Below are 19,992 nucleotides of genomic sequence, written 5' to 3' on the forward strand. Positions count from 1 at the left end.
GCACTTCTCCAGCCTCCTTTAATCATCATGCTCCTGAACCCCATTCCGTAGCCTTGATCTCCATCGAATGGGTCGGCCCAGATCAGCCGACAACTTGGGCACAACCTCGCTCGTCACAGACCCCTCGTCGCCAATCTTATCCAGCTCCTCGATCAAATCAGCAGCATCCGGCGGTGGCGCCGTATCGAACACGGCCTGGATATCACCGTGCGGCGAAAACCCCGAAAGCTGCCAACCCAAGAACCTCCGGCGGCCACCGCCACCATTCATCTTCTTCCTCATCCGGCGCGAGAATTGTCGCCTCTCGTATAGACTGATGAGCAGCAGGGTCGGCAAGTTCAGCGCGCGGATCAGCGCCACGTTGACCCTGTGAAACGTCTCGGCTGACACGGCGAACCGTAATGGCAGCAGCGTCGCAAGCGCAAAGATGTTGAAAGGCGGCGGGTACGCGAAAATGGCATCGCTTTTGACGCCCTCGAAAGTCAGCACCGCGCGGCGGAAGCGCACCTCGGCCGCCTCGTCGGCAATGATGTTGGAAAAGGTGTTTGTCAGAACGGCGACGAGGATCGTCAGGAACAGCGTGTTGCCGAGGAACGCGAAGCCGACCATGAGCGCCGGGCCGAGGATGATGTGGAACTGCGTCGACTCCTGGATGCCGGTGCCGTCGAGACCGAACCAGATCCAGAGCATCCACTTGCAAATGGCGAACCACGAAGGCGTCTCGTTGAGGTTGTCGTTGGAGTCGATGAGCCACTGCAACGCAAGGAGGAAACCCATGAAGCACCAGCACGCGAGGAACGACAGCAGCAAGAAATCCTTCATCATGGCGTGCAGGGAGATGAGGACGATGTTGTCGGGTGCGATGTTGAAGGCGACGCGGGTGAGGAGGATCGGCGCCGCGAGCGGGAGGATGTGTAGGCCATGGCCGTCGGGGAAGTGTCCTGCGCCTACGTCGTAGATGCGCGCGAGGACGTATACAGCGTAGATTGCGGAAAAGGTGACGTCAAGCCAGGACCAGAGGTTTTGCGCGTGGACCTCCCAGCCATGTTCCGCGACGGCGGCAACTTCGTCGAGGACCCAGCCGGCGGCGTAGATGCAGAAGAGGAACTCGAAGACCTCGTTGCTGCTGCGACGGTAGAGCATAGCGAGGAAGTAGAGAATCATTAGGATGAGGAACTGGACGAATTCGATGGAGTTACGGGAGCGCGGGACGATGAGGCGGTAATGGTTCAGGAGAGGCGCTTTCCGCGGGTCGTAGAGGGAGATCGGGCGGTACTCGTAGTGGTCGGGCAGGATGTCGACAAAGGAGAGCGGGGTATAGACGACGCGGCCCTCGTAGACGGCGTTGATGACGCGCTGGCATCCAGGCGAGGAGATGAAGGTCTTGCTCTCGGAGAGGATGGCCAGCTCGAGGGCGGTGAGTTTGCGTTCGAGACCACCGCGTTCCTGGGGTGCCCACTGCCGACGGCCTTCGAACTCCACGGCTTCGGGGGCGCCCTCAAACGGATCGAAGCCGCCGACGAGGAGGCGCGAGAGGAAGAGGAGGCCTTGGGAGCCCGGGTTGGCTTCGTGGAAGCGGCGGAGGACGCGGGCTGCTACGAGTTCGCAGAGCGTTGCACGTGCTACGTTGACGGGTTGATGGACTGAAGTTGCCTGCTGGCGGAGGAAGTAGAGGCGGTTGGCAAGGAGGCAGTAAACTTGTTTTGGTGTTAGTCATGAGTAGTACTGAAGAGAAGGGGATCACATACCTATGGTGATGTCGTTGGGATGATACAGACGCTCAACGAGAGGCCGGACGATGAGAATGTTCATCCTCGGGTCACTCAACTGGCTCAGTGTGTATGGATCATCTAGATCTCAGTGTGAGTACACTTGTTTCCTGACATTGAAAGTTGGTCCTTACCTATACTTGCATTGATGAGCCGGCGGACGCTATCTCAAGGTCAGCATCTTACTACCCCAATTTGACTGAACATCAGATATTCCGGGCTTTGATGGACGTACCGATGCATTGAAACATATATGGGCAGCTCAGAAACTGAAGACGGAAACCCTGGTTTCTCTTCATCGTCACCATCACCAAGACAAGCCTCAGTCTCGGAGCCGCCAGCGACACCAGGACCTTCGTCGTCGTCCTCCTCGTCACCACGACACCTCTGACGGCCCGTCCACAGCTTGGCCTCTTCCGCCATCTCCTCCGTCGGCGACCGTCTCATCTCCAGCTTCTCACAGGTCGGTGTGGTCCGTCTGCGTCGCAAATACATTCACTTTTGCTATGGGATACATCAAGAGGCAAATGGTGACGGCACACAGATCAAAGGGCCGTGGGCAATCGGAGAAACAAGCACCTGTCCTGATTGTCCACTGACGAATCATCCCCTTAAATGGACAATACGGAACAGCTGGGGTAAAGGGGCCCTGTTTTTAGTCATGGAATCTTGGCGATTCATTACAAGACACCAGCCGCGATGCCCAGGGTTTGGGAGGAAACCATTATGTAAGTGCGAGTCGCTGCGCACGCGCGTAGCCGGTAACCCCTGACAAGGCGCCAAACACCGAAGCCGTGCTAAAGGAGCCTCCCGGTGGAAGCAAATAACGAGGGACGAGGAGTCTAGAGAAAGAACGGAAGTTTGAACTTCAGATAGGATCTTCAGCGAAAGCTCCGTGTGAGGCAGGAATGCATGTAAAAGGCACAGGGGCAAAACGGAGTAGCAATAGATCCATTACATTTATCCCGAATTGAAGGCAACAACTCTGAAGGCTTTGGACCAGAGCAGACTGTTTGTGGGAGGGAGCATCCAACCCGAAGAGAGAGACAAAAAAGAGTTCACCACCGGCATAGCTACACCTCTTGATGCTCATGGAATTTACGCCCGGGAACTATTAGCCTTCATATTCCAGGCTTGTTCGTGGACTTGAGCACTCCACCTTCCAGTCAATTCTGTTCCGATCGCAGAGTTTGATAGAATGTAACGAGATCATCAGACATAGACTGGCAATCTGGAGACCGTTGATTAGCGGATATCCGGGCTTCATCACTGTCTCCGCCAAGCCGGGCATGGCAAGAGTAAGGTAAGGGAGGTCGCGCTCGCAAACCCCGGGTCCACCGAGACCAAGCCTCTCGGAGCACCGGCCTTACATTTCTCCCTTTCGCCTGGCGCCTCAGCGGGGCCTGCCCAACCACCCGCAACCACCACCCCGACCGCGGGGTCCTATCGATAACCGTCACCCAGCTTCATCACCACGCAACGTCATCCAGGCAACGACACAGACGCCCACCAAAACCCAAAGATACTCACAACCTCACCAGGCTCACCACACCTCCTCTCCGACACCCCAAGAGACAAAGATACCCTCCCCCACGAACCTGAGCAACACGCACAAATCACCAGCAACCATGAACCGCCTCTTCGGCGCAGCCCCCAAGGGCCCAAAACCAACCCTAAACAGCGCAATCACAAACATCGACGACCGCATCTCCTCAATCGACGTGAAACTCTCCGCCCTCACCGCAGAACTAAACACCTACCAACAAAAACTCTCCAAAATGCGCGACGGCCCCGGCAAAAACGCGATAAAGCAAAAGGCGCTAAAGGTCCTCCAGCGCCGCAAAATGTACGAGTCCCAGCGCGACCAGCTCCAGTCCCAGGTCTGGAACATGGAGCAGGCGCAGACGATGCAGGATAACCTGAAAAATACCATGGCCACCGTCGACGCGCTCAAGACGACCAATAAAGAACTCAAGAAGCAGTACGGGAAGGTGGACATCGACAAGATTGAAAGGTTGCAGGATGAGATGGCGGATTTGATGGATATTGGGAATGATATCCAGGAGAGTCTGGCGAGGTCGTATGATGTGCCCGAGGACGTGGACGAGGCGGAGCTGGATGCCGAGTTGGAGGCGTTGGGGATGGAGGCTGAGTTGGAGCCCGAGATGGGCGCTATGCCGAGTTTCTTGCAGGAGGAGTTGCCCGAGTTTGTGGATGAGGAGCCGGCCAAGGAGGGTGCCAAGCTCAAGGAGGCTGCTGGCTAATATGCTTGCAGAGTGTCGTGTAGGAAATGAGATAAAGACTAGATGGGAGAGCAAAGGCAAGCTTTTGGAGAGTTTCGTACCTCGGCGTAATGGCATACCTCATATCCACTTCATTACAAGTGCCAGGCACTGTGGCTATCCATGTTCACAACTCGAATTCACTTCTTATTGTTCCGAAACTCCTCTTTTTCCCAAAAATAAAACCAACGAGCCCTCCCTCTGCCGATACGATTCGCTATGCCAGTGAGATGCTGCTACTACTACTACTGCTATTTCAACACGCCACGTCGTCCGCCTCTAGTCCACTGTCCCAAAGAACCGCGCAACCTCCTCCAGCTCCGGGTCATTGTTGCAAAAGTCCCAGCCCACAATGACACTCGTCTGACTACAACAAATGATCCTGCGGGCATCGTATTGCAACTTAAACACCCTTGCAGGGCCGTTGTCGCCGTTGGCAATGTGCGGGTGGTGCGCCGCGTCCGGCACAGGGTTTTGCGCACCTTGTACCGGCACCGGCGTCGCCTGAGTCTGAACAGGCGCTCCCGGCTGCGTCGGCTGTGCTTGATTCTGAGCTTGTCCCTGGATGTGTAAATGTCCTTGCACCTGGGGCGTCGCAGGTCCGGCGGCGGGTGTAGCGGCGGTGGCGGCGGCAGCTTCTTGTTCTTGAGCGTGTCGCTGGCGCACAACTTCCATATGAAATCTGGTAATAGTCGGCTGCTGGACCTGTGTGCTTGACGACGGAGCGAATCCATTCAAGGGTGGCAGCGATGGCGGATCAATTGTTTGCGTCTCGCGGTTCGCCATGAGACGGCGCGACTGGTTGAGTTGCGTCTCCAAAAGAGCAGCGTTGAGCACATTGCGGAGGTCGGCTCTGATGCGCGGGTTTGGCTCTCTGCTAATAGCAGCCTGAATGTGTGAATTGTACACCAACATTGTCGGGTAATGATGCAAAGCCTGGCGCAGCTGTGTCGGTCCCCGAGGCACAACCGCGTCAATCAGGTTCATAAAAGCCTGTGCCGAATCGGGCGTAATGGTGGCAATAATGGGATTGTCGACGGTTGTCCTGGGAGAAGATCCCCGAGTGCCGCGCGCCGTGGATGAGGAGCTTGACTCCAAGTTTGCCAACATCTCTTGTGCAGTGAGCTGTGAAGCCGCTCTTGCCGCAGCTTGAGCTTGGCTTTGCGCTGCTGCGGCTCCCTCTTCCTGACGCAGATGTTGCGTGTCCTTCCAGACGCCCTCCTTATCACGGCGCCAGATGATGATACTCTGGTCGTAGGAGCCAGACACGATGCGAGCGTATTTGCCGCCACCGCCGCCGGGGGGAAGAATGGCACCATACGCCGTAATGTCCTCCGGTCGTTGACTACCCGCGTTACGGGCCTGGGCACGACCACGGCGACTGCCATGATCGCTAAAGGGGCTGACGACTCCATCAGCTACCGCCTTAAAGTAGAGCTCGTCAATCCTCTTGGCCTCAGCCTTATCCTCTTCAGCGCTGTAAGGAAGATCGCCGAAACCAGCCTGGACCGTTCGCACAAGGTTCGTGTGCGCGCGCAGACTGGCGACTTCGAGACCCGTGAACCTGTCAAACACCTTGACCTCGTTGTCACTGCTGCCGCTAACAATCCTCCGACCGTCGTACTGCACGCAGGCAATGCCCTTGCTATGGCCAACGACTGTCCGGATACAGACCTGCTTTGTCCAGTCCCAGACCTTGATGTTTCTGTCACCGCTGGCTGACACCACTTCGTTGCCATGGATCTGAACGGCGTTGACAGCCGCGCCATGTCCGTCCAGAGAACCAATAAGGCTATACGCAGGCTTGAGAGGCAGGTCGTCCATGGGATTGCCGTATCCGTAGTCTCTGACGCGTTTCGGGGCGTTGAAGACGACATCGCCATCACCGTAGCCGGGGTCACCGTATTTGAGGGGACGGCGGTTGAAAATCTTGATGGTCTTGTCCTTTGAGCACGTGACCAGAATCCTCTTGTCAAATTTGATGTTGAGAACCGACTCGGAGTGAGCATTCTTGAGCCTTTGAATCATCTGTCCTGTTGAAAACTTCCACAGAATGACGTTGGAGTCACTGCTTCCAGAGACGATCAAATCTTCGTCCTTGTCCGCATCGAACTGCAAGCAGAGCACAGATCCAGTATGGCCTTCTAGGGGCGGCCTCAACAATCGCTGGGTGTGCAGACTCCAGATACGAAGGGTCTTGTCACGACTACCGCTAACGAGGTATTCGCTGTCGAATTGCAGACTGTATATGCACTCTTGGTGGCCTTCTTGCGGGTGATCCGGGTGGGGCAGCTGGAAGTTGGTGAACTTCCCAAGCTCCCAGTTTTGCTCCAGGCGGTAGCGCATCGTATATAGATACTTCCAGTCGAGCCTGTACCGTCGGCTAGGTGCGTCCCAGGACCATAGTGACGACCGCGAGATTCTGCCGAGAGCGTCGGTGGACATTATGGGCGGCAGCGAGTCTTCCTTGACAAGAGCGGCGCGCAACATAGGCGACGCTTTACCCTTGCCCTTGGTGTCGACGCCGAAATTTCTCTCTGTACTTCGACGTGTGGACCCCGAAGCCGACCTGTCCAGATCCATATCTCCATGTTGCGGCGTAGCTGAACTCCGAGAGAAGCCGAATGACGAGGCAGGGCTGCCAAAGATGCTGTTGCCCATGATCGAGTTCATCGAATCTTCCCTGGTGACCGAAGCCCCGGCGTCCGTCATCTCGAGATCGTTGTCTTCGGATATCGCACGCTTCTTATGCGTGTGGCCGTCCTCGCATGATCGAACCCTGTGGAGAGAGCTGGGGGATTGGTTCTGAGGTTTGTTCGCATCTTCTTCCCACTTGTTAACTTCCGAGTAGATGGCCTTCCAGCCCTCCATATTGTACAGCGTCTCCCATAGCTTGCGGTCGAGGGCCAGTTCGTGCCAGGCGTGGCAAGCCTTGGAGACGTGGATGAGAGAGAGGGGATCGAGGTATCCGAGAATCTTCAGGCAAACTTCTGTCGGCAAGTAGTGAACGAAGTTGATGTACATGCGAGGGTGTAGACGCTCGACGATTTCGACGATGGTCGATGTGGGTAGCTGGTCGAGAAGAGCAATAGCAAGCTCTGTTCATTTGGCAAAGTGTCGTGTCAGTTGTTACCCCAAGGACTTTGAGCAAGCAGAGCAAACGTCTGCCCTGCTGCAGCTGCATCACAGGGCAAGGTAAACGTACCAGTCTTTTCAGAGGTGGACAGGCCGGGGAGATGCTGGGCGAGCCAGGCGGGCAGGTCTGCAGGTGGACGCGAGGCCGAGACATCCTGAGTGCCGCTGAAGCTAGGGTTCAGAGGGTCTTCGGAGTAGCCCTCGTCGGGCTGTTGTGAGGTAAAGGCAGACATGTCTGGCGAGAGTGTGTAGTTCGAGAGGTTATGGAGATGTCGCGCAGGACTTGGTCTCTACGGCTCTTCTCTGATGGCAAGGTATGCGCAGTCGCGGGCCATGCGTGCGAGGGGCAGAAGGGGTTCGTGCTCGGTCGCGGGGTGGACTACGGTCGATTGGCTTCTCTGTAATGCTTTGTGGTGGTGGTGGTCGTCGTCGTCGTCTTCCTGGCCGAGAGTATGCAGCGGGAGAGAGAGGCAAGTGAGACTATGGGCGGACTGATAACCAGGGAAGTCTTTGGGCGACGTGATGCAAGGCGGCTAGGGTTCCTTTGATGGGCGTGGTTACGTATTGGTGGTGATGCAATGGTAGTGTAGAATGTTGTCTTAGTTGTGTCGCATCCAGAAAATAAAGCAAGGAATGGGTGCGGCTTGAAAGCTGCGAGTGTCGATGCAACAGCAGAAGCAAGGCAGGCAAAGAGAAGAGGAGATGGGACAGGGTGTGGGGTGGGAAAATGGTTGGATTGAGATTTTGGGATTGAGATGGAGAGTTGGATTGGGGAAAGGAAGGGTTGGTTGGATGATGTTGAACGGCGGGTTGAATGTTTGGATGTTTGGATGCTGGGCTGACCGGGGGCGGCAGGGCGGGTGGAAATGCAGCGGGAGCGCTTGGCCGTTGTTGGTTGAAGATGCCTGGATGTCGCCGTAAGGTAAGCAGGCAGGGCAATAATTACGGATGCAGGTAAGCGATCCAGACCTGCCGGATAATTAGGTGACAGTTCAGGTGAGCAAGGTGAACACAAGGCAATGGAAGGCAAGACGAGGCAGCGGAGTGCGGAAGGGCGAGAGGCGGCGGCGGCGGCGGGCGGTAAGAAGACGGGAACCTTAGGGAAGCCAAGTGGGCACTGGGCGGGGACTGCTTTGCAGCCTGGAAAGCCTGTTTTTTGGTCCCTGGGAATCACCTCAACCTGGAAAATTGGTGATTGGGATAGGAGAGGGGAACCGAGGGAACCATGGAACATGGAAATACATGAACACAGCACCACAGCATCACAACAAGTTGACCGCTGAGCAACTACGGTACTATGCATACGGATCCACGGATACCTCATGCAAACCAGTTTTTGACAGACTGAGAGAGGGCGGAGGTGGCGGGATGGGATGGGGATGATGGAGCAATAACAGACGGGTCCGGCGATTATCACTTATCCTTGTTCTCTTGTCTGAAGACATTGCTCCTCACACTTCTATTGCTATTTACTCTCCTCAGTCTCCATGTCTGTTGATCAGAGCAATTGACCAATATCATCATCGCATCGCATCCCCTTATCCCCTCGGCATCCTCTCACGGTGCCCATCTTCAACCTCTCATCCTCATCCCCCCATCGACCCCCTCTGATATCCATACTGAGTGCGGATCCCAGACCAAGTCAGTGACAAGAGGTGTGGACATGCAACAGACAAAGTAGGCAAGGACCGGCAGGCAAAAAATAAGCCGCAAGAACAAGGGGGCCGCCCAAGCAATGCGGAGCGACCACCGGCCGCGGGAGCCTGCCGCCACGTCCGTCCACCGCCCGCATTCCACTCACTCACTCTGCGTTACTCCTATAAAGCTTTCCAGCAATCACTTTACATGGTGCGGGCAAGGCATAGGGTCAGACCATACGCCAAAGCCGCCGCGTCCTCAGACAGCAGATTCTCCCAAACGCCTCCTGGAAGAAGAACGGCTTCCGGGAAGAATGTGAAAGGAAGCAAAAGATAATGAAGCATCATCCAGCCCTCTCACTCCCATCTACTTTCAAGTTGCCATACTCCTCAAATTACAACTTTCCCCCTCCCGCTTGTGCCTGCCGCTTCACTGCACGAAATACATACATACAATACCTAGGCTTCGCAAAAGACCCGCAAATGAGCAGCAAAGGGTGGCAAAAATGCGGGAGGGGCTTTGAGTGGAGTTGAATTCAGAACGTGCCAGCAGAAAGCAAGATTCAAAAGTGAAAAAAGACCTCACCTCAAGCTTATGGGGAATCCTAAGTTTACTAACTATGGTTGGGCAAGAGTGTGGTATGACACATGTGTGCCTATCCAGATTTAGACACACCCGCTGCCGGCCGACGACTTGTCTTGCATTTTGTATATCCCCACGAGCGCAAGGTGAGATCTTATCTTTTGGAGAGTTCGTGATCTCAGATATTCGCATAGTACATGAGACACATATCTAGATCTTACAACTACCCAGAGATCCCAGGTCAGAAATGACCTTGATCTCATCCCCCTCAGCTTACTTGGAACATAATCACCATAATACCCATCCATAGCATGAGCGGTGGCGTTCCCTCACATATACCCCATACCCGCAGATTCACCTCCCTTCCCAATTTAAGCTCACAACTCAATCGGCCAAGAAAGTTCATTCTTCTTCTCAGTGAATCCCCTTCTGTCTTGCTTGATTACCTACACCTACACATAAATAACATTCACGATTCCCCTCCCCTTCGGCACCGACTTCTCCATCGGACAGCAAAGCCCATGTTCCCTCTTTTACGCCTCCCATCGGGCTCCCGAGACTAGTATGGTTCATCGCAACATGAAATGCTAATTATGTGTCCAGACTCGGCTCTAGCTCTTAGGTTCCTGTATGTTACCTTCCAAGTTGTTTCTCATGCATCTTGGCTTTCATCACTGGCCGGTGCCATAGGACGCTTTTTTGATACTGGCCCATTCCACTTACCCAAGGCCGGTTGTACTTACTATTGACTACCTCATCATTCACCGCTTAAGCAAAAGAAAAGAAAAAATTAGGTGAGGCAAATTGTATAGACATTTTCTCGCCACCTACCTTCATGGTTTCCCTTGCGCCTACGAGCTGCTGTCGAGAGAGCCGAAAAAACGGAAAGCCGAATGACAAGTCAGACGTACCTGTTACTGACACGTGTACGGTGCAGATCGGCGGCGGCGAACGTCCCGCCCTGATCAATAGTTTCCCCCTTCTCTTCTCTCATTCGTGATTTGAAATGGCCAATTCTCGGCCCTACCATGAAAGTAGGTGGACATGATCGCTCTGCCGATTCATCCGGCTTCAGCCATGAGCCGACACCAGGTGCTTCTGCCCTCCCCGGTGAGCCTCCGAAAAGTGACAACGCCCGGTCCGGGTACCCGCATGACTGCGCCTACCTCTCAGGTACTGAAAGCACGGCAAGAAGTTCAGGAGGCTCACTAGGACAAGCACGAGGGATCCCTCATCGTGATCTCTAAGGGACTCTCCTGACAAATGCAGGTCGAGCACGAACAGAGGCGGCGGGAACGACGTCGCACATGACAGAAAACTCCAATGAGGAAGCCGGCTTGGCTTCAATGACTTTCCCATCCGCCCGCAGTCATGTCGCACGAAACTTTTCTTGTGCGCGCGCTGTTCGGAGCTGACCTTGCCATTCTCCAGAAAACCTCCGGGTGAGTTTCTTGGGTGTTCGCCTCTTCTGCACGTCAGCCCGGGACTCCCCTCTCTGAATGCTTGCCTCCGAAGGGGGTATGACGTTCTTTCTCTATTAGAGGCTGCTCGTGTGAGTGCAGGCGTGTCATTGCCGGGCGCATCGAGTCGCGCACAAGATCACGAGGCGACGCTCAATAATCAGATTGTTTCCCGAACTGCGATGAGTCAAGGCAAGCTGTGTCCGTAAAAGCACAGGCTCTGGATGAGTGCTCTCAGAATGGAACGCCTGTTTGTGACAATGGACAATCAGAATGAGGCGAAATAATCCCCGAGCTTCGTCAGTCCACTCCGTGAACAATCGGCCTAAAGTGATTTTCCGGGGTACTTCGGCTTTTGCGTGGATCCACCACGAGTCCTACGGTCCCTATTCGTATCCGTGAGGTCTAGTCCTACCAGTTAAGGGATGGGCCGCGAGAGATGCCGTGGTTTGCGTGGGTGCATGCACGAGAGATTTGTCCCGATAGACTATCCCCAGTTTGTCCGTCCTCTGTGAGCCTCAGCCCAATGGTGACATCTTGGCATCCTCTGCAAAATACCATTGGTGAAAACCTCATGCTATCATAGACTCCCACCTGTCTTTGTGATGTCTCGTCCTCAAACAATTTTCTGGAGGAAAACAAACAACGGGCAAAGAAAGACCGGGTGCCGCGGCTGATCCCCATGCTCTTTGACGGCGTCTGCTAAACTGCGAATGGCATAAACTGTGCAGCTCAGGCGCATCGCATCGGTCTTGAACTATCCAGCGGCCGCCGAGTCTCAACCATGCCGCCTTGAGACGGGGCCGGTACTCATCATCAAGCCACCGAAAACGCCTCTCGCTCCGAGCAGCTCGCACCACCGCCCCAGCCCGGACCGCCCAGGCCGAGAGTGAGACGCACCGTTGAAGCCTCCAAGCCTGGGGCTGAGGTGGCCAGCTGCGATACTGGACTTGCATAGGTAATTCTCTTTTGCAGGATATGTACACGGGAAGAAACAAGGACGAGCGCCATGTTTGGCATCGACAGCCCATCCCACAATCCAGCACAGGCACAATAGGTAATCTGAAGCACATTGCAGCGCATCCTGAAGGGTGAGAACATTTGCTCGGGACGTCCTTCGTTCGGAGTGGATTCCGCTCGCCTTTCTAGAGGCTAGCCGTCGTGACCCATGTCGGCCATCCCATGTTAGGCGTTGGTTGAGTGGTCCAGAAAATCCCAAAATAAATTCGTCATGTGAGGCTCCCATTGTTTCCTAGACCTTGTGGGACAGCCTACCAGGTGCATGAAGATGGTGTTTCAACGTCTTTGACGTGTTTTGGTCAGCCCATGGAGGGTGGCTTACCGGGACTTGATCCGCGGCTGTGGATTGGATATCCAGCCAGGACTTAGTTCGCAGGGAATTAGGTTTTGTGGCCATGGAGCTAGACATGACGGTACCTATGCCCTTCAACGGGCGGTCGGTAGCCGTGTGCCCGGACAGACTGACAGCGACACTTGCAGGGTGAGCGTCGTCCTTGATAGCGGTGTGTGGGCGCAAGAGACCCTGAAGAGACTCGACAGCAGAGTCAGAAGAGACCGGGATGGCAGTGCGAGGCTGCACGGCGCATGTCCTGTCTGCGGCGTGAGAGCAGGGTAGTTCCGTGCATTGGAGCATCGAAACAACAGACGGATGGGAGACGCTCATGCGGTTGTCTGAGAACCCATCCACCGATCTCGTCTGCGTATGTGAGTATGTGAGTGGGTGAGTCTGTCGGTCGGGCGGCTTGAATTGCTGACGGGCAGCATAGCACAGTGGTGTCTGGAGAGCGAGGGGGGCATATGTTTGTATCTCTCCTAGCAGCCGGCAGCGCAAGATGTGGTCAAAGTTTGCTAAGAGAAGACGCCTTGCGATATGTGCAGCAGGATATACGGCGGGCGAAGGGGGGAAGGCCCGAAGAGTGCAGACACGACCGGATGGCTGTGCTTGAAGGCGCCTGGCGCACCGTTAGTTTCAATGTTGGGAGGAGACCAACCGCGATGGACTGATTGCGACTGCAGCGGCAGTTGTCGATTGATGCAGGCCGGTCAGGTCTTGTTCGGGTCTTGGCCGAGATGGCGATGCGCATCGAGGTCAGTTTGTCGAATGCAACCCCCAAGATAGGGAATATGCGGCATCAAGTACGGACTGCGGAGGATGTAAAAGGGTTGGTCAGGATGTCTTTGCTCAGAGGGCAGGAGGGGGTCATGGAGATTTTGGCTTTGAGAGCGCAGGAAGGAACCCTTCTTTCTTGGTGCCTTCCCGAGACTCCCCAAGTGTCTTATCGGAGCACAGGCCGGTGCGTTAGCTAAGCCGAGATGGCTTATCTGTACCTTCTCAGGTCCCAATGTGCTCCGTACCTTCCTCACCTTACCTTAGTACCTAAGGTACCTTACGCTGAAGTTGTTTCCAGATTCCCTTAATGTATCCGTAAGGCACCTACCTCTCCAGCTTGTTTTATTTTCTTTTCTGAAAGATATCAAGGTGCTCTGCAGTCCATCTTGACTGATTACCTAACTTGCCGAACAGCTCACCGTATGATACTGCCATCTCCATGTCTCCGGCTGAACTTGACTGAGCAATACGAATCATGTTGGGGCGCAAGTCGCCTGAGGGGTTTGGACCATCAAGTGGGCAGTCGGCTCATTGTGCAGAGCAACCATGGATGATCGATTTCTACAGCGGGGGGACAAAGGGCCCGGCAGGCATGTCGTGCAACGAGTACCTTGCAGACGCAATGGGGGCATGGCAATCAACCCGACACCGGCTTGAAGGCGCTCGAGCATATGAATACTGTGTAATTTCAGATACAGCTTGATGGTTGTGATTTGTTGGCTTAAAGATGTCTGCAATCGGCTCAAGACAGCGTTGGATTACGACTTCTGTACGGTATAGACTGCGGAGTACCTTGTATCGTTGATACGATGCTTGTTAGTGGATGATGTACTTGCCCGTCCCCAGGAAAGGCCCGTTTCCTCCATGCTCGTCATCCAGGGCATAACAATGACAGCCGTCGGAAAACAAGACGCAGGATGCGGGACACGGGACGGGCAGAATGGAGGATCTGCTCAAGACAGTAGTTAGTCAACAATCCTCCTCAATCCGTATAGTTTGGATAGTGAGTTTTCAGGAAAATGTGTATCATTGAGTCTGCATGTGCTAGAGTCTGCCCCCGGTCTATCCGTACCCTCCATTACAAGTTTCCCCTATCTTTGTTCCATCAACCTTCTCGAACAATGCAGTGCCGGCCAAGTAGATTTACGGATGTGTCCAGGTCTTGTGTTCCTCTGCCTCGTGCTCAATAAACCCCCTCCTCTTTGTCAGTCCGAGTGCCCTCCTTCTTGTATGCCCCAAGACTTGTCCACTCCTTGTCTCCAAGGATCTACGGTGTGGACGGTCGCTCTGTCCGTGGTGGGGATCTCGATATTCCTCTGTGATGCTGCAGAGTTGTTGAGAGCACAGATGCTGATTCCTGATAGAGGCCTTCCTGGCCAGTGACGCACCCAAGATGTCCCCATTCCCATCCTAATCAATTGTTCCTTCCTTCCCCGTCGAGGCTTGCCCTGCACATGTATGTACGTACTCTCGCGCCTGGAGGCTGAAGGCTGATGGGATCGCAATACGTACCGGGCGCGCACCACGAGGGCAGGTTCAATCAATGGGAGACGTGAATCTGTCCACTGCGACGGGAGACCAAGCCCAATCTAGACTAGCGCGATCACCCGCTAATTTGAAACGCCCAAAACCTCCATCAGATCAATGCGGCCAACCTGAGGCCGCCTCTCCACCACAGTACCGCGCAGTTGTACCTCCGCTCCCACTTGTGCCTCTTTCTCTCTCTCTCTTTTCGCTGGGCGTCTCTCTGCCTTTCCTTCACCGCGGTAGGCTCAAAGACTCAAAGGACGTGGTTCCGAATCTGTCATCCTCAGACCTCTCAGCCCAACCAACCCGTTCCCACTCACACAACATCCGCCCACCACCATTATCCCACCATTAGTACCCATCACCCCCTTGCTCCTGCTGCCAATACCTTACTCTAGGGGCCCAGGCAATCAGCAGAGCACGGGCGACGAGACACTGCACCACATTGGACCGCAACAGCAACTGGAGCTAGGAACTGGGGACTGGAAACCCGACCTGGCTGGCCTGACCTGGATCTTTCCCAAGCACCCAAGCAAGTTGAAGCAACCACAGAGACTCAGGCGCTTCCACACTCTGTATCCTCAGATCCTAAGGGTACGGATAGTCTCCCCCCCCCCCCTCTGTCTTTGCCTTTGCGGGTTGCCTTACCCCCTAAACCTTTGCTTTACGTTCCCCCATGCTGCCGTTCACTACCTAGTACCTAACCCAGCCCCCCTCCAGGTTGAATCAAGACACACCCTCATGCACGCCAACTGCATCAGCCTGCGTCCTGCAACAGCGTCCCCAAATCCAGCGACAACTCCAACCTCGACTTGCAATTCTCTGTCGGCAACCTAGCACTCCTCAACCGACACTCCCAAACGATATCCATTTCGCAAAACCTCTTGGCCCACGAAGGCTTGTTCGAGATACACGCTATCGCCCACCACTAGTGACACCTAATAGGAGGATCAAGGACCGGACAGGGGTCAAAAAGGCAACTTGTTTCGCCCCGATAGCCCGCATCGCTCCGCACCGCTCCGCAACTTCGACTCGTCGACTCGAAAAACAGACCCGCCCAACCAGCCCAACCTCCCTCCTCCACCGACTCTCGGCGCCGGCACTTCTGTCTCACACACACATACTGCCTTCTATCTCTCTCTCTCGCATACGCACACGCAAACCCCGTACACGAAGACGTCCCTATTCCTCCTCGTCATCCGCCTGTTCCAAGTCCGGTAAAACATATAGAGGGGGCCCTATTCGATCACTACAAGGGGGGGAAATACTAGAGTCCGAACGCCCATCGCTCAAACCCCTTGTTCTCATTTTCGCCCTCCAAGAACAAACCTACCCTTCTCCCGACGACGCCCATCGCCCACGAGAACCTTCCCCGACGCCCACCGCTACATTGTCGCTGCTCCGCCCAAGCACCGATATCCTGAACCCGAGTCCACTCGACCAGACCGACTCTCGAGAACCCCGGTGCCGAATGACGTGACCCTGTCTTCGACATAGGACCACGAACCGCTTCATCGATCCTCCACCGCCTCGCCCCTCGGTCCTCGCACGATCCCCGATCCTCTTCGTTGCCGTCGTCGTTGTAGTCGATAGTCGTGTCCTTCTATCCTCTCCCCTCCATTCACCGGATGGGTTAGGACGTCATGGCTCATGCTCCTCTCCTAAGAACAAACACGGCTCCTGTATTCCAGCAATCCAACGGAATCGGCGGCCTACCCAATACCATGAGTAATGCGCCCCGCGCCAGCCAGCTTTCCGGCTCGACAGCGTACACATCCTCTGGCTCTTTCGCCTCCTTCAACAGCGCATCCACGGTGACGCCCCCCCAAAATGGAGGCCCCGTTCAGGCTACGGCCAACATCATCAACCAAAAGGCCGATGCCTCGCGGTCCCTTTACCAGATTTGCATGTCGTTGAAGCAGCGATTATCACAGGTACCTGGATTCGACCCCTATCTGCAAGAGCTCGACCCCAACGACCCTGTCGAATCACTGTGGGCCCTGTTCCGCACCGGTTATCCGCTACTCGACATTTACAACGCCCTGCAACCAGAGAAGCCCCTCGAGATCGAAGGCGCAAACGCCAGTGCCAGCGACAGCAAAAAGGCAAAAATTGCCCTCTTCAAATTCATTCAGGCGTGTCTAAAGGATTTGGGTATACCCTCGGCGGAATGCTTCGTCATCAGCGACGTACTAGGAAATGACACGACTGGTTTTGTCAAGGTATGCGACACGACTGCTGTCTCTCCTCCACGGTGACCTCTGATTCAAGATCACCATCAATCATGTAAATTGAAAATGACCAAATCTGACCTCGTCCTAGACAACTCAAGTCGTCAACTACGTTCTCGATATCGCTGAGCAACGGGGCCTCTTGTTGCAACTCCAGCCTTATCCCGAAGATGATCTTCCTATGGAACCAGGCTCCAAGCTGAGCTACCGGGATCATATCGTGAAGGAACTGGTAGACACGGAGCGAAAATACGTCCAAGATTTGGAGAACCTCTACGACCTGAAAAGTAGCTTGGAGACTAAGGGAATAATCACTGGCGACACCATTCATCAGATTTTCCTCAACATCAACGCTATCCTGGATTTCCAACGCCGTTTCCTGATCCGTGTCGAGACGACAAACTCCATGCCCAAGACTGTACAGCATTGGGGTGCTCCATTTGTCACATACGAAGATGCATTCGACATCTACCGTCCCTTCATCGCCAATCAGCGCAAAGCAGCCCAAGTCGCCAATCAAGTCTTTGACCAGATCAAAGCGAGCGGGCATCCCGTGGCCGCAGACTTCAACACTTTGGATGGCTTCCTCCTCAAGCCCATGCAGCGTCTCGTCAAGTACCCTCTGTTGTTGAAGGACTTGATGAAAAAGAGCGAGGACGAGGATATTAAGGCCGATCTGGCAGGCGGTATCGAGTCCGCAGAACGAGTTTTGTCAAAGGCCAACGAAGAAGTCAACCGAGATCTGTTGGACGAGGCTCTGGACGACTTGCGAAACCGCGTCGACGACTGGAAGAATCATCGCGTGGAGCAGTTCGGCAGGCTGCTGATGCATGGTGTTTACACTGTCGTCACAGGGAAGAGCGAGCAAGAAAAGGACGTAAGTTTTGCTCTACAAATTTGCCATCCCCAACCAGGACCAAACACTGATTTTCGTAGTACGAGATTTATCTCTTCGAATGCATACTACTCTGCTGCAAGGAAATCTCGGCGAACAAGAGCAGGGACAAGAAGGATAAGACTAGGTCTACAGGGCCCAAGATCAGGAACAAGAATGCGAGACTTCAGTTGAAGGGCAGGATCTTCATGACGAACGTTACTGACATCGTCTCCCTCGCAAAGCCTGGTATGGAAAGGAAGTAACCCTAGTCCTGACCCTCGATTGCTAACCAATCCACAGGATCCTACATTGTCCAAATCTGGTGGAAAGGCGATCCTGGCGTGGAGAACTTCATGATCAAGTACACCAATGAGGAACAGATGAAGAAATGGGCAGTCGCCCTTGAGGCGCAACGTAAGGAGAACACGCCCAACAAATCTGCTACGAGTCCCGACTCGGCGGCACCCGACTTTGCCTGGACACGAGAAAACGCTGGCAAGCTCGAGAACCCGTATCTTAACCAGCAAGACGATGACGATGACGAGGAACTGTGGCCACCAGCCTCTGCCCCTGCCCAGTTTCCCATGCCGACTCAGTCTACAGGAGGCAGCATGTTGCCTCGCAACGCATCGAGCACAAGCCTGCGGCAACGCGCCGCAACTAATGAGAGCCTTGCCGGTATGGTGAGGGCTCCGCCTCCTAGATTCCCTCTGCCGCAACCACCGGCGCCTCTCAGTCTTTCGACCCAGGTGCCTGCTCCGGGTGCCTCTTCACCTGGTGCCCGCGGCGGCGACTCTTACTTTTCACCCGTAGCCGATTCGCCTGTTTCCTCGCGCACGAGCACCGCCAGCAATATGTTCCCTAATCCAGCATATCAATTCCCCAAGTCGCTGACCCCTCAGCCTGGGTGGGAAGATCCCAATCAGAGATACACGGCCCCCGCAATGCCTCGAGCTCCTTCGAGAGATGGTTCTTCGCAGCACAGGAATCCTCGCGGACCGTCTTTGCCGGCAATGGCTTCCAACAGTCAGACTGCAGCACAGCAGCAGCGCAGCAGATCGTACAGCACTCCTGATATCAACGCCCCCGGGAACATTCGTCGCACTCAAGGGGGCACTCCTGTTCCGGCGGTGCCTGGCATCCCGGCGCATCTACACCCAGCCCACGACCAGAATATCCCGCGGTCGCAGACCGGCTCGCCCAGGGTAAATGACGTTCCCATCAGATCAAACACGCAGAGCCCGGGCGCTCAGCGAGAACGCCAGTACGGCCACCAGCAATCTGGAAGTTACGGTGGCACCATGTCCCAGTTCCCCGCTCAGCCAATCTATCCCCGCCAGGGAACGCCAAACTCTGTCCATGACCGGCAGCTCAGCATTGATGCGGCTGCGTCTATGAATGCCATGTTGTCTCCTCCCCTTGGCACTGGCGGGATCAGCGGATCTCAGTCAAACCCGCTTGCCAGCCCCGACCTACCGATTCCCACGCAGTTGAAGGTCAAGGTGAACTTTGTCGACAGCGGCAACTACGTCACACTGGTTGTTGCATTCAACATCACATACCAGTCTTTAATTGACCGCATCGACGCCAAACTTGCGCGGTTCACCAACAGCAGTATCAGCAAGGGCATGCTTAAGCTCCGATACCAGGACGAGGATGGCGACTTTGTCACTATTGCCAGTGACGATGACATTCAGATCGCCTTTATCGAATGGCGCGAGGGAGCCCGCGCCACTGCGCCGGGAGGGGTAGGCGAGATTGAGCTGTTCTGCGTTGGAGAAACGGCCTAAGCGCCTCATTTCTATGTCGAAGTAGGTCTTTTGGGAGAACATTGGGACTCTCCCAGGCGCATCATACCCATATACCCACCGGAGGGCATTTCTTTGCATACATGGCGTCCGGAGCAGTTTATTTCACCTCATTTTATACCTCTCAGCATCGCATCAACAAGCACGTGGCTGCTAGACTACCATACATCACGGGGTTCGTAGCGGCAGCCATTTGCGGTTAAGAAGCATTCGGACTCGCGCACGAGAATTTAGACGGTTCCATCACGACCACATATTTCCTTGCCCTCAAGGACACGGTCCCCTATGCAGGGGTTGTATCCAAAGGCACTCATTCACCGGATCGCTCCTTTTCTTCTTTTTGGAAATACTTGACATCAAACTACCCTGGGCGACTCTGGATGTTGCTTGCATACGTCTCATGGGGTTCTTCGATATCGAACTCTTCAGGGCAGATACGTCCAGGGCTCCCATCATTTCACTTTCACTTCTTCTCTTGGTTGATTACTCTTTCTGGGATGACTAACCTACTTTCAATCGTTACGACTTTGATGATGGGGGACGAATTGTGAT

At 54.8% G+C, this 19,992-nt stretch overlaps 7 protein-coding genes across 7 annotated transcripts; 3 read left to right on the plus strand and 4 right to left on the minus strand.

Annotated features, from left to right (window-relative positions):
* Positions 1-18: 18 nt before the first annotated feature.
* CTAM01_10193 (nonselective cation channel) lies at positions 19-2,494 on the minus strand (the record flags this gene model as incomplete). The annotated part of the gene is made up of 5 exons (XM_060526209.1): positions 19-1,697; positions 1,749-1,850; positions 1,904-1,932; positions 2,005-2,247; positions 2,454-2,494. 5 exons carry the CDS (start codon positions 2,492-2,494, stop codon positions 19-21), a joined length of 2,094 nt encoding a protein of 697 aa, XP_060379154.1.
* Positions 2,495-3,397: 903 nt separating this feature from the next.
* CTAM01_10194 (Snf7 family protein) lies at positions 3,398-4,033 on the plus strand (the record flags this gene model as incomplete). The annotated part of the gene is made up of 1 exon (XM_060526210.1): positions 3,398-4,033. One exon carries the CDS (start codon positions 3,398-3,400, stop codon positions 4,031-4,033), a length of 636 nt encoding a protein of 211 aa, XP_060379155.1.
* Positions 4,034-4,330: 297 nt separating this feature from the next.
* CTAM01_10195 (WD domain-containing protein) lies at positions 4,331-7,419 on the minus strand (the record flags this gene model as incomplete). The annotated part of the gene is made up of 2 exons (XM_060526211.1): positions 4,331-7,149; positions 7,257-7,419. The coding sequence occupies 2 exons, from the start codon at positions 7,417-7,419 to the stop codon at positions 4,331-4,333; spliced, it is 2,982 nt and encodes a 993-aa protein (XP_060379156.1).
* Positions 7,420-7,565: 146 nt separating this feature from the next.
* CTAM01_10196 (uncharacterized protein) lies at positions 7,566-8,420 on the minus strand (the record flags this gene model as incomplete). The annotated part of the gene is made up of 1 exon (XM_060526212.1): positions 7,566-8,420. The coding sequence occupies one exon, from the start codon at positions 8,418-8,420 to the stop codon at positions 7,566-7,568; it is 855 nt and encodes a 284-aa protein (XP_060379157.1).
* A 3,698-nt stretch (positions 8,421-12,118) lies between these two features.
* CTAM01_10197 (uncharacterized protein) lies at positions 12,119-12,971 on the minus strand (the record flags this gene model as incomplete). Its single annotated transcript, XM_060526213.1, has 2 exons — positions 12,119-12,664; positions 12,879-12,971. The coding sequence occupies 2 exons, from the start codon at positions 12,969-12,971 to the stop codon at positions 12,119-12,121; spliced, it is 639 nt and encodes a 212-aa protein (XP_060379158.1).
* Positions 12,972-14,047: 1,076 nt separating this feature from the next.
* On the plus strand, positions 14,048-14,380 carry CTAM01_10198 (uncharacterized protein; the record flags this gene model as incomplete). Its single annotated transcript, XM_060526214.1, has 1 exon — positions 14,048-14,380. A coding segment is annotated over one exon (333 nt), but the record flags the coding sequence as incomplete, so codon positions are not given.
* Positions 14,381-14,540: 160 nt separating this feature from the next.
* CTAM01_10199 (CDC24 Calponin) lies at positions 14,541-19,422 on the plus strand (the record flags this gene model as incomplete). The annotated part of the gene is made up of 8 exons (XM_060526215.1): positions 14,541-14,705; positions 14,768-15,118; positions 15,470-15,741; positions 16,022-16,106; positions 16,162-16,746; positions 16,847-17,632; positions 17,692-17,878; positions 17,933-19,422. The coding sequence occupies 8 exons, from the start codon at positions 14,541-14,543 to the stop codon at positions 19,420-19,422; spliced, it is 3,921 nt and encodes a 1,306-aa protein (XP_060379160.1).
* Between the last annotated feature and the right edge of the window lie 570 nt (positions 19,423-19,992).

Source organism: Colletotrichum tamarilloi (genome assembly GCF_030869305.1).
Source record: "Colletotrichum tamarilloi strain Tom-12 chromosome Unknown Scaffold_45.1, whole genome shotgun sequence".
Taxonomy (NCBI): Eukaryota; Fungi; Ascomycota; class Sordariomycetes; order Glomerellales; family Glomerellaceae; genus Colletotrichum; species Colletotrichum tamarilloi.